Source organism: Trichoderma harzianum (assembly GCF_003025095.1).
Source record: "Trichoderma harzianum CBS 226.95 unplaced genomic scaffold M431scaffold_22, whole genome shotgun sequence".
NCBI lineage: Eukaryota > Fungi > Ascomycota > Sordariomycetes > Hypocreales > Hypocreaceae > Trichoderma > Trichoderma harzianum.
In genome coordinates this window covers 197,602-210,021 of record NW_020209270.1, presented here as the reverse complement: position 1 = coordinate 210,021, position 12,420 = coordinate 197,602, and the positions used below count along the sequence as shown (strand labels likewise).

The 12,420-nt window shown below is 45.5% G+C and overlaps 5 protein-coding genes across 5 annotated transcripts; 4 read left to right on the top strand and 1 right to left on the bottom strand.

Annotated features, from left to right (window-relative positions):
* Window positions 1-681: 681 nt before the first annotated feature.
* On the bottom strand, window positions 682-1,578 carry M431DRAFT_487302 (hypothetical protein; the record flags this gene model as incomplete). The annotated part of the gene is made up of 1 exon (XM_024916459.1): window positions 682-1,578. The coding sequence occupies one exon, from the start codon at window positions 1,576-1,578 to the stop codon at window positions 682-684; it is 897 nt and encodes a 298-aa protein (XP_024768532.1).
* Window positions 1,579-2,213: 635 nt separating this feature from the next.
* On the top strand, window positions 2,214-5,439 carry M431DRAFT_546179 (hypothetical protein; the record flags this gene model as incomplete). The annotated part of the gene is made up of 5 exons (XM_024921203.1): window positions 2,214-3,201; window positions 3,260-3,726; window positions 3,879-4,075; window positions 4,128-4,470; window positions 4,525-5,439. The coding sequence occupies 5 exons, from the start codon at window positions 2,214-2,216 to the stop codon at window positions 5,437-5,439; spliced, it is 2,910 nt and encodes a 969-aa protein (XP_024768531.1).
* A 378-nt stretch (window positions 5,440-5,817) lies between these two features.
* M431DRAFT_154783 (hypothetical protein) lies at window positions 5,818-7,574 on the top strand. The gene is made up of 3 exons (XM_024912914.1): window positions 5,818-6,036; window positions 6,119-6,142; window positions 6,199-7,574. Exons 1-3 carry the CDS (start codon window positions 5,968-5,970, stop codon window positions 7,354-7,356), a joined length of 1,251 nt encoding a protein of 416 aa, XP_024768530.1. The 5' UTR covers window positions 5,818-5,967; the 3' UTR covers window positions 7,357-7,574.
* A 679-nt stretch (window positions 7,575-8,253) lies between these two features.
* On the top strand, window positions 8,254-9,204 carry M431DRAFT_500782 (hypothetical protein; the record flags this gene model as incomplete). The annotated part of the gene is made up of 4 exons (XM_024917950.1): window positions 8,254-8,492; window positions 8,546-8,831; window positions 8,889-9,117; window positions 9,176-9,204. 4 exons carry the CDS (start codon window positions 8,254-8,256, stop codon window positions 9,202-9,204), a joined length of 783 nt encoding a protein of 260 aa, XP_024768529.1.
* An 848-nt stretch (window positions 9,205-10,052) lies between these two features.
* M431DRAFT_10532 (hypothetical protein) lies at window positions 10,053-12,097 on the top strand (the record flags this gene model as incomplete). The annotated part of the gene is made up of 5 exons (XM_024911575.1): window positions 10,053-10,467; window positions 10,522-11,264; window positions 11,320-11,414; window positions 11,477-11,598; window positions 11,661-12,097. The coding sequence occupies 5 exons, from the start codon at window positions 10,053-10,055 to the stop codon at window positions 12,095-12,097; spliced, it is 1,812 nt and encodes a 603-aa protein (XP_024768528.1).
* Window positions 12,098-12,420: the final 323 nt, after the last annotated feature.

Here is a 12,420-nt window from a genome sequence, read left to right as displayed (position 1 = left end):
GCATACCGGACCACCAGTTAAAGGACTCTATGTCGCTCATGATAGAAGACATAGGCAGCCAGATGCATAGTTCCATAAATAACGCCTTAGCAATGTGCATATTGATCAAGCGTTACATAGTAGGTATACGATAACGCAAGTGATTGATGCCTGGTATCAGTTGGAGATGGACTCTGGAACCTTCGACCTTTATTCACTCGTGTGGTAACATACAGTGGCGGTGAGGTATGCAGTCAACCGTGGCGGTGGAGCATGTGGTTGGCAGCACAAGAGTGAATGAGTCCTGCATTGCGTATATGGCTGTTCTTTGTTAGCCAGTTAGTTTGCAAGTCGCCTCGCACCCTTCTCTCCTCTCGACGGCATCTGAAGATAAATGCCATTTATCCTGAATAAACAGTTAAAGGGCAATGATTGCATATACGATACAGTATGTTATTGATCAGGAGCATAGACCCGTAGATAACGGCCTTGGCGACGTACATATTTAATTTAACACTGCATATACGAAAATGCAATATGTGATTAGTATTTATTGTGAATGCCTTTCCACAGCATTTGTTTACGGATAGATGGCACAGTTTACATATGTTTGGATATAGACCGCAAGTCCTTAACGCACAATAGGCAATAAGACATGTATGGGGGCGCAGACTTGTATATACCATTCTTAGCAATATGTGTCTAAATGGACGTCGCATCAACCCGTATCTCCCTCTTAATGAACCCAAATTGGTTCAACGCCACCAAATCTAATGTCTCTCTTTCCTGAAGACTCAATCTATCACCAGGTCTGTTCCCTGCGCGAAGCTGTTGCGTGTCACTCTGGATCTGTACGGGATCAATATCCTCGATGATTCTTCGTCCCAATAGTTTCGTCTTGAGCTGAGTCTGGGTATCCGGCTCGCATTCGACCTCTAGGGTCATTGAAAAGGGCCCATCCGAAGGAAGACCCAATACAATAGCTGTCTGTAAATTGGCTGGCACACCTCGCCTCTGAGAGGAATCCTGGCTTTCCTCAAGAGTCCATACTACGGCGTCTTCGTCGTCGCCGTATTCTTTGTGAATGCGGGGCATGCCCGTGAAAAGAACGCCATATTTCTCTTCAACTCTCTCCGATGTCTCAATACTGTATCCGACGCTTCCATCAATAGGAGCTGATGCTGGAGCTTGAATTCTGCCGGAAATTTCCCCTCTAGTGGTGACATTCTTGGTAGACGTTGTCTCGTATAGGTAGCAGATACCCTCGGGGTACATGCTGACTACCCTAGGATCATTCTTACCAGGCATTTCGACATCTTGAAAATGAAACTGTAGACGAACTCGCTTGAAGCGGTGTCTCTGCTTGTATGTGGCAAACCAGAAGCCAAGAATAATAAGGGCACCTTGGCTACCGTCTGATAGCGTGCCATGGACAATATCTTCGATCCGAATTTTGGCCGTCAAATGAAGATCGCTTCCATTAGGAGTCTGTTGGAGGATGCGACGAAAATTTTTCCCCTTTTCATTGCGAGTGTGGAAAGCTGTACCGTCATTTCCTTCGTCTATGATATAGACGTCGTAGACTCCGGGTTCAGACATGCTTGATGCACAGTAGCAACACTGAGAATATGACCGCACGAATCGGTGAGTTTGAACGGAATTGATATTCCTCTCGAAAAGGGGGAAGGGTACATACATATAATAAATATATTTGGCTGGCCTGTGTGTCACATGGCGTGCTGTTTTTCCTTTGGGAGAGGGGCTGTACAACTTGCCAGCCGACATATACGGAAGTGAGACCATTCTCATTGGCTGTTACAGCCTGTTTATTAAGAATGACAAATGTTTTTGATACTCGCCTACGAAGTATTCTTTTCTTATCTCTGAAGTGTGACATGCTGGGTTGCACCACATCGCGCTACGTCGTAGATGTATCTCCCCGCCTCACCGCCCAAGTTCGCAAGTCTTACCTACCTGTTGATGTGGTTTGGGTGTTGACTGCCCCCCACGCAGGCTTGATATTCACAAAAGACATTAGGGATTATTATTTCCAAGGCTTAATATATAATCTGGCGAGCCCCAAGAGAGTCAAATTCCAGCCTATCGGCTGGTGTAACTCTGATATTCGACACAGTTGTAAAGGACCAGAACTCAGCCCCTTTCTATATCTGGAAGAACTATTCATTTTGAAAACTTAAAACTGATAAAATTTTACAAATAACATTACAAACAAGATGGACCTTAACAAGGAAGAAGAAAAAAAAGAAGATGATATCGAAATATGCGAAAATGACGAAAGAAACAGACCCCGGGTTCCAATAATCGACAGATTTCAACAGATGTTAGACGAATCCCAGACAATAGAGTTTATAAAAATAAAAGAAGCCGGCAAGAAGTATAAGTCAAAGGACTCAAAGGCTTTCTTGGAAAAGTATACGGATATAATCGGCGTGGATCAAAAATCATCGACTGAGGGTTGCGTCCTTCACCGCATAGCCAAGGCCAGGATCGACGACGTTGGAGAGAAGTATGCTTCATTAATCGAGTGGTGTGCAACAGAGAAGATGCTTCTGAGTGTTAACATAACTTCAAATTATAACCCTCTTCATACAGCTTTGAGTGAAGGAAACCATTCTTTCGTCGACAAAATGATACAGATCGCCAAAGGCAAGTCCCGAAAAATTGGGGCCAAAATGATTAGTGCTACGACGCACAGCGGTCACAATTGTTTTCATCTGGCCATCGACTACTCTTCAAAATACACTATCGATCTTATTAGTCTGTATCGAGAGTATACCAGTGATGCCCAGTCGACTGAGACGAAAGCTTTCCGGCAACGCGTGCAGACTGATCATCAAACACCGCTACACCTCATTATGGATCGCAATCAAACTCATGTTCAACAATATGACCCGGAAATGAGATTGAATGTTGTGAAAGCTTTGATTGAAGCCGATCCAGAGTCGTTGGAGTGCCGAACGAAGACCCAAAATTTGACGCCTTACCAATATCGCCTGTATTTCTTGGAAAAAGAAATCCGGAAAGAAATGACCGCTGAAGGCCAGAACTCGTCTTTGAAAAGTCGCAAGAATGAACGAGAAATAGCACTGCAGTTGCGCAAGAAGGTAGATGATGACGACATTGCGAGTTACATCAGAATGTTCTGTATTAGTCGTCGCTCACGAGACGAGGCGTTGAAAGCGCTGTATCCACCGGGGCAAGGTACCTTACTCGTGCATCTCTCTTATATGAAAATAATTTCCTCTAACTATTTAAATAGAGCGAAATATTGATTTCGACCTATCCGGTCTCCGAGACCAGTCCATATCTGTCGAATACCTTGATAATCTCGCCACGCATCTGCAGTTCGAAAGCGTTCTTAAGTATGTTGCCTTACCAAAACTCGTTGTGAACTCTCATCGGGAAGACTCAAAAGACAAAAAAACAAAAGGGAGAGGACTTAGAGAACTTACCAAAATTTTCGATTGGCTGAGACAAAATCACGTCAATAAAGTTATCAAGGTCATCGTCGTAGATGATGGTGACATATCCCATTCCGACAGCGCTATCCGAGACGCTGTGAGTGGGCTGGATATTCAATATTGGGACTGGAAAAAAACAGACATCTGTAGTGATGTGATTCTTGATGTTGCTCCGGACGTGAAAGAAGTAGCTCTCTACTCATCGGGAAATAATGCCGTCTTGCTTGGGTGGTCCAGTCCAGACGGATTCCCAAAGTTTCAAAAGGTATTGAACTAAAATCATTCACGATACTTGATATGACGAGCACTAATACCTTTTTTATTACTGAGATTAAGCTTGAAAAAATACGGCTCTATTATAGATTGGTAAGACCCAATGAGTTGTCCCGATTTAGAATCCTGCTTAAGTTTAATTAGGGACTTGAAGATCCGATAGATTATGTCCAACAATTCAAGGAGAAAATCGAAGGGAGATTGAATAATCAATGCAGTCACTGTAAAGTAGCTGAAGATCCAGCACAGGGCTATGGGAATATTACGGTCGAAACAATTCGGGAGGATGAGACCAATCCTGTAGCGGCTGGGTTCCGAGATGCACAACCTGCTATCGAAAGGTATCAATCCCAAGCGAGCGTTGGAGAGATAGATAACTTACTAAATTTTTAGGAACGATAATGAATGGATGGCATACATGAAAAATTTCGCAATATTTTTGCGGAATATCAAGGGCGATAACCTCCCGGAAATCAAGATTGCAGTCATCGATAGCGGCATCGACGCCACATTGAATATGTTTAAGGGACGTATTGCTCTCGGCAAGTCCTTTTGCCGTTATCAAGACTCAGAAGAATGCATAAGCCAGTATTACGTTCCGGCCGATGATCATGGGACGAAAATGGCATATTTTATATGTCAAGTGTTCCCCAAAGTAAGACTATACATTGCGCGGCTCGATAGTGTCGAGTCGAGTCATGGGAAACAACAATTTACGGCCAAATCAGCTGCAGAGGTGGGCGCCTGATACTCTTGTTTCACGTTTTGAGCCTATCTAACCAAACCCTAGGCAATAAAGTGGTCTATAGAGTGTGGTGTGGACATCATCTCAATGAGCTGGACTATAGAATCAAACTCAGTCGAGGGGGGAGAGATAAAGCAGCTCAAGGACGCGATTTCATTGGCAGAGAGCAAAAACATTCTTATGTTTTGCTCAGCTGATGACAAGGGAGCCATATCAAGCGACCGCTGCTATCCTAACGCTTGGAAGAAAAGTCTTCTTATTGGAGCAGCTAACGAGACTGGTAGCATGTGTGACTGGGTTCCAGCTCATCAAAGTTCAGAAATGTTCATTTTCCCCGGCCTTAACATTCCGTTTTCTCCTTGGATCGATGCGCCAGACAATTTTGAGTCTGGAAGTTCTGTTGCCACCGCAATAGCAGCTGGGCTTGCTGGGGTGCTATTATTTTGCGATGCACTGATTAAAACAACATCAGAGCCAAACACATCGCAAATAATACCATCTGCCACTAACCAATTACAAGTGGTAACACAGTCTATAAATACCGCCGCCGCCGCCGATGATGACAGCGACGACGACGTCGGGTCTGTTGTAAGTGACGACGAATCGGATAAGCAGCAGGGCACCCCGTCACTCAATAACGAGCCACTCGGGCAACAGTCCCCTCAACAAAGCCAGTCTGAGCCGAATAGCAGCTACATAGATAAATCTGAGCCTCTCAACTCAAGGGGTGGTATGGAACGAGCTCTGTCGAATTTATCGGATAGGGGACGGGGAAAACCCTATTATCCGAGACCTGAAAAGGTGTTGGACGAGAACTTTCAGTATTGGAGCTGGAAGTTGCATCGTGCTGAGGCGAAAGAAGCGTTGGCAAAATTCATGACAACGGTCAAGGTAGGGAGTCTACAAGAAAAACTTATCCAAGTATTATCTGTGAAGCAAACTGACATGGAGATTTCTTAGAAACATTGAATAAGGCACTCGTATAGCCTAGGCAAACAGCTCAGCTTAATCTACCTCTGTAATTGATGTTTCATGTAAGGCGGGGTGATGTAGCTGACTGCGGTAGAATAGCGAGTACTGTGACCATCCATTTCGATGCTCATTATTATGTATAATGAAGTTTTGGGGAAAAAAAAAAATACATGGCTGAGGCTATTGAGGTTAAGACGTTTTCTGTACCTTCAATGTTGAATCATCAATGTTCATACTGTCCCAAGAATTCTCCTCTGGGCGGCCTCTCATAGCCCCACGTGATTTAAGGCGCCGTTGCCGTGAATTTATGGAGATGCCTTCGCTGCTAGCCTGCAACTACTAACATTCTTCAACTTTGTAAAATCTCGAGTTTATACTTGGGCTCTAGCATTGTACTTTTGCTTAAATGAAGAGCACAAAGCATGAGGGTTACAAAATTATAGATATCAGTCATAATTGTTTATTGTGATTATTGTGACAAGTTGATGGAAGTCCCACGGGATACACATCATCGCCATGCCTCCTCGGCTGTATCATACTAAATCCAGGACTGGTTGTGCTCGCTGCAGAGCCCGTCGCGTCAAGGTAATGTAGCCTCCCGCCTCTTCCCCTTGCTTCTAAGTGTTGTCTTTAAAACAAATGACTCATATTACTTGTATAAATACAGTGCGACGAGGCCAAACCAAAGTGTGTTCGTACATGCCCCGATTCAGTTCTACGCATGTAAGCTCTAACAATGAGACTTAGGGTTGCTGTGTCCGCCATGAAGTAGAATGTCTTTACGACAGAACAGATCGCTGCAAGTCTTTGAGGCCAGATGCCACCAATGTCCTCGATTCGGTATTACACCAGGCAGGGACAGCAGCGGGCCAAGCCGCTGCCGACAACGGCATACACACTGAGGAGTTGATGCCTCTCATGTCGACAGAAAGCCGCGATCGCCGCTATCTTGAACTCCGGCTGCTTCATTTGTGGACCACCGAGGTCTGCCAAACGCTCCCAGGCTGCTACGATCCCCAAAACCTCAAAATCTGGTCTCGTGACGTCCCCAAGATTGCTCTTGACTATGAGCCTTTGCTCACTGGCATCTTTTCAATATCTCTCTTGTACATGGTCTTCAGCAACTCTCAAGTCGGCATTCCAGAGGCCGGGCTTTTTGCATACAGGGCAAGGTATTTCGAGGCGACCGTGCGGCACCACCGCAAGGCACTTGGCTCTATGGATCATCGAACTGCTAATGCGGCCGGTTTCACTTCCATTATTCTCATATTTGATGCTTTCGCTAGCCTCAGGGAACGTTGGATGCAACCGATCCACCCTAACATGCCGTATAAGCCACCGACGGCATGGCTCCAGATGTGTAGAGGAGTCAGAAATGTTGTTGCGCTCGGGCTAGACATGATCGGCGAAGATTCTGATTCATCTCTTAGTATCATAGCCAAGGGGGCTTCTCTCTTCGTTGATCTGGATACCATCTATTCGGACGCGAATCGTGCGAAATTTGCTTACTTGCTGCCTGCAAAGGCCGATGCGTCTCTGGATGGCGCCGACTATGAGGCATATACAACCGCGGTTGCGTACATAGGGTCAGTCGCGGCAGCAAAGGAAGCTGGAGAAGAGCATCCGAAGATATCTCGAAGACTTGCGATTTTCCCCACCATCTTGCACGACCGTTTCCTCACTCTGCTCGATGTGCCGAGCCCACGTGCCATGGTTATCCTCGCGCACTATTTTGCTTTGCTATATACCCTCGACGGGCTGTGGTGGGTGGGTAACTGTCCGGAAAAGGAGATTGAGGCCATCAAAGCCAATCTTGGTAGCGAATGGCTTGGTATGATGGAGTGGCCGCTGCAAATAATCCGCGATCGTGGTCAAACATTTGCCGAGAGCGACAATGAGAAATGATGTTTTTTCGTGGACGAAATATGTCATGGCGTTTATTTGATTGGGAATATACCAAAGAACAAATCGAGCTTTAGTATAAGTCAACAAGAGGGTCATTATTATTGCCTTGCCCTTTGGATGGCTTCAGACAGGGCTGGTCAACATCTACACTACTCAATTAGATAGCCGAGCACGGACTGTGTTGCGTAATATATATAATGAGTCAACTAGAAAACGACAGACTTTCTCTATTCCTATTCCTCATAATTCTTTGAACTCATCACTTTTTCTCGCACCGCCACTCCTCCAGATCCTAGTTGCCTATTAGCTCGTTCTTCGGTCTCGTTCCTCGGTATCGTTTAGGGTCCACTTATCAGATGCCTGCCGCTGATCGGTTGCGTTGCAGGACGCGCCATTCTGTTTTAAAAGAGCTTTTGAAGAGACCCTGATTCTAAACTTGCAGAATAAAATTTTATAAACGATGGAAATACTATCAGTTGAACCACGGGAGGCCTCGAGAGAGTCGAGGCATATAAGGGCTTGGGCGTTGGATGGTTTGGTGTTGCCGCCTTGCTCTTACATCCCACTCTCTCTTTAAGTCGTAAACAAATCACCGCTTGCGCAAAGCATTGCCAGACTTACATACTGTAAGTTTTCATTTTCTTTCTATATTATTTCATTGAACCTTACCAACTTTCTAACCTTCAGTTTATTAGTTTTTTTTTGCCGATTTTTGTTCACGTTAATTACGATTGTCTCACTGGAAGAAACGGGCTCTCTAATCCTTTAGCGACGAAGAACCATAGAAGCCAAAAGGCAGCATCCAAATCATAGTCCAATCTCGACCACAATCGAACTCGCTACATCCTTGCCGAGTACTTGAAGACGCCCAGACGGAAAGAACCCAAGTTACGCACAATGACTGCGACATCGACCGCCGAGTTGGCCATCTATGCTGCTCTTAGCATTCCGAACTTATACATCCTGTTCAAACATGGTCGCACTGGATTGCTTGGATGGGCTTACCTTCTCATATTCTGTACGCTCCGTATCGTTGGAGGTGCTCTGGATCTGTCTGGCAGTACTACAGCAGGCATTATATCAAGCATTGGCCTATCTCCTCTTCTCCTCGCTGCATCTGGCGTTCTCAAAGAAGCGTAATGTTCCATTTCCAAGATAATCATGCGTGTATACTAATGGATATGAATAGAAGGACTTATTACTGCGACTCTTTGGATAAAAAGGTGGAATGGACTGTGGTGCTATTGTTTCACGGCATTGCTACTACTGGAGTTGCCATTCTGGCCATTGGCGTGTCGAATCTGGATTCCAGCAACGTCAAACTCTCAGATATTTCCACGGACGATTCTTTGGTGAAAGCTGGTATAGCTCTTTTGACTCTCTCCTGGGCGATTGTTGCCATTGTATCAGTATGGGCACTCGCTCATCCAGCAAAATCTCAAAGGCCAAAGTCTTCTATTGTTGCAGGAACCAGGGTAAGTGTTTTTCATGGGCGTATATGCAAATATCCCAGTTGACTAAGTCAGCAATAGCTTCTTTGGTCTGTTCTCGTATCGGATGTTTTCAGTGGCATTCGTGTCATTTACACCCTCGTTGCGCTGGTCACACAAGACGAGACTTTGAACCCTGTTACGGGCTCTCTCACAATACGTGTCCTCTTATCGTTGATACCGGAATTGGTTTGCGTTCTGGCTTTCCTAATAGCCGGATTTGTCACGCGAAATGCTGCTCGAGATTCCTCAAAGGCAAACAAGGCCGCAGGTAGGAGGGATCGTACCAGCGCAGAGTTGTAGAGAGACTGACTTCAGTTTCCTCTTAGCTTATATTGAATTATTGAATACTCGATAAATGATTATCTTTTTGAACCGTTGAATCGGAATGAGTTACAATGATCTAATTCATTGATGATATGTGCAAATTAGGCATCACGGTACACATTTACATCATTTGACATGGCGATGTCTATATCTCTTGATCATGTTGCACATCTGTCTTACCCGTATTTAAAATAATATACATGATTGGATGCATTATATTGTGCCAGTTGCCTGTTGGCGGTTCCTCGCTAGGCATTCAGAAGACCAGGGTACGGTAGTAAATCTTAGCAAATCAGAGAAACTAATATGAACCAATATGAACGATACATCACAAACTTCTCATCGTCTAGGCAGGCTATAGTGAAACATTGATATCACTGTCACCCAATTGTGCCAATGTACGACGTTGCTCGCAGGGATCCTTCAGCCGCAGTCTTAGACAGGTTTCACCCCAGGCAGCCACCGGCCACAAACTGAAGGCAGCTCCAGGATTTGGGGACTGGAGCCCTCTGAGACATGCATGGCGCCAAAAGATTCAATCTCGGTATAAGGTGATAGATGAAGCTAAAACCATGTCATCGGCTCTCCCTTCACGTAGCACTAAGTCGCTTGCTAACACGACTCCGTAATGGACAATTTCACTTCGTGTTAAGGGAATTCCTAGGCCGCCGATATGATGTTTGCCGTCTTTTCAAGGGTAGCATGCCGCTTTTGATGATCCTTACTGCTGTCACTCGTTAGTCGGGTCTTGTTTCTGCTATTGCCACCAGCCGTTGTGGTATTTAAAGTGCATCGTATGCCAGCCAGGCTGGTGGTTTACTCGAACAAGCTTGCTCGTTGTGGTTTTTCAATCGCCGTTGGCCGTATTTCAAAAACAATATGTTTTCTCTTGCCTATTCATTGAGCGGAATCGGGTCCATAGCTCTATCCGGACTCTACGCAATCTTTAGGCGCCGGCCATCCAAAGAACCGGCACTTCAGAACAACGTCGCCGAGGTTATCGAAAAATTTCCGAACGATGCCATATTCAACAGACTCATTCAGCTTTCCATTGAAAGGCCAGATTTGCAATTTCATGACGACTACGGTGTGGATGCTAATTATAATGATTTGATCCGCGACATCGTCCACGTTCGTCGTTTACTCCGAAAGCAGCTCCCGGCGTCTTCATTCGACGAGAGTGGCCTTCTTCGCAAAGATGCCTCATCTATAGCTTTTCTTGCCTTCAGTGGATACAATTTTATAATCAGCTTTTTGGCTATTGTTGCCCTGGGAGGCGTGTGCATACCTCTATGTAAGTCAAAGAGACATGGAAAGGCTGTTAGTGGTCACTAAACGGAGGGACTAGCCACCGGATGCAGTGCCGAAGAAGCAAGTTTCTTCTTGAAGAAGACCAAGGCAACATGCATTCTCGCGGAGTCAAACACCCTTGAGATGGCCGTCAAGTTTAGAGACCATGCACAAACCCAGAATAGCCAAATGTTGAACTTGATACAACTGTCAAGGGCACAGCCTGAGTCGAATACGAACCCAATTGCCTGGGAGATTGACAAAGGGTTGACATTCTCACCAGCCAGTGGCTGTCTTGTTCTCTTCACGTCTGGGACCACTGGGTTGCCAAAAGGCGTTTTTCTCCCACGTCAAATGTTCCATTTCACAGAAGCTCCTCCATCTCAGGAAGTTGTCTATTTAGCGTCCTGCCCTGTCCACTGGGTTGGAGGCACGGGGCTCATAGACAGCGTGCTCAATGGCGAAAACCTGCACATGATGAAAGCCGAATCTGAGCCAGCAGACTTTTGGGAGATCCTACGAGGAGGTAAAATTACAGACATGAGCGTGTCGCCAACGCTGTTGAGAAGACTGGTCGAGTATTACCACAATAACATATGTCATCTTCCTTCTGAAGATCGCGAGGCGTATGTCAATGGATGTCGAAGCCTAAAGTCTGTTTTTACAAGCGGTTCTATGCTTAATCCTTCTACTGCACAACTCTTTACAGATTTGGCTGGTGCAGTGCTCAGGAATGGATATGGGATAACGGAGATGGGCGGAGGTGTTATGGCGACTCCAGAGGGCTCAGCTATATCCGAGGTGCGTATTTTGGCCTGAATATCCTTGCCATGTGTCTGGTTTAACCGTTATGCAGGGCTACGTTGGAAGACCTTTTCAAGGCGTCACGGTGAAACTTTCTGAAGGAGACCATGGAGAGATTCTGGTTAAAAGTCCTACCATGTTCATCGGGTTAGTACATTTTAGCATGCTCTGAATACTTTTGAGGAGCAGTTTCTTACTCTTATTTGCAGATATTTCGACGATGAAAAGGCAACCAGTGCTTGTTTTGACGACAACGGATTTTATAAAACGGGAGATCGTGCTCACCGCGTTGGCGAGGATTACTACTTTGACGGCAGGATGTCATGCGACTGTGTGTTTCTCCTCGATTCAAGGTGTTTATCAGAGTCTACTGAACTAACGGTGAACCTATAGGGCTGCGTTTTCATGAGTACACGATATCTGTCCTGGAGCTTGAGCAGCGTCTGGTAGACCTTCCATATATATGTGAAGCTCACGTTCTTCCAGTGCGAGATTACCATGCTGGCGGATTAGCCGCCGCGCTTGTTCGACTTTGTAAGAAGGATGCCGGCGACGAAGCACAAAACGTCACCCTTCGGACTATTCGTGAAGATCTCGCTAGCGCTGGAGTTGTTTCCTACAAACTACCAACGTTGCTTCGGATCATCCCAGATGGAGAGCAGGTCCCACATACAGCCTCTGGAAAGGCGCAGAAAAAGGAAGCTCTGCGAAAATACTTTAACATAATTGGCCATTTGCCGGATGCGTATGAGCACGAGGGTGTGGAATATTGGGGAAATAAGCTGGATTTGGCAACTTCAGCGCGACTGTTTGACTGGGGAGGCTTGTAGATATTTTACAAAGGAGAGGGAAAGTATCCTTTCAGATGGGAATGCCTTCAAATGGGTCTTTGGAAGCTAACAGGGTAGACATGAAAATTGGGTTCTTTTATATAATTGTTAGTGCACTTATACAAAAATTGGTTCCAACCAAGCAATGACTATATATGTACTAATGAGTATGAGGTCGATCTTGAAGTAAGACGCGAAAAAAGACGTGGTGAAAAAGCATTCTCTCGATATTAATGAGCATGGCAGGGACGCGGCTCAGGCTTTAGTGTCATCACATCCGTCCACGCTCTAGACGCATGCAAGCCACAAGATATAACCTCGCG

What these genes read in the sequence shown, in the direction of transcription:
- M431DRAFT_154783 (XM_024912914.1), top strand. Translation starts at nt 5,968, where the DNA reads ATGCCTCCTCGGCTGTATCATACTAAATCCAGGACTGGTTGTGCTCGC. An exon ending in GCAGAGCCCGTCGCGTCAAG is followed by an intron (nt 6,037 to 6,118) that starts GTAATGTAGCCT and finishes GTATAAATACAG; the next exon opens with TGCGACGAGGCCAAACCAAA. An exon ending in ACGAGGCCAAACCAAAGTGT is followed by an intron (nt 6,143 to 6,198) that starts GTTCGTACATGC and finishes AATGAGACTTAG; the next exon opens with GGTTGCTGTGTCCGCCATGA.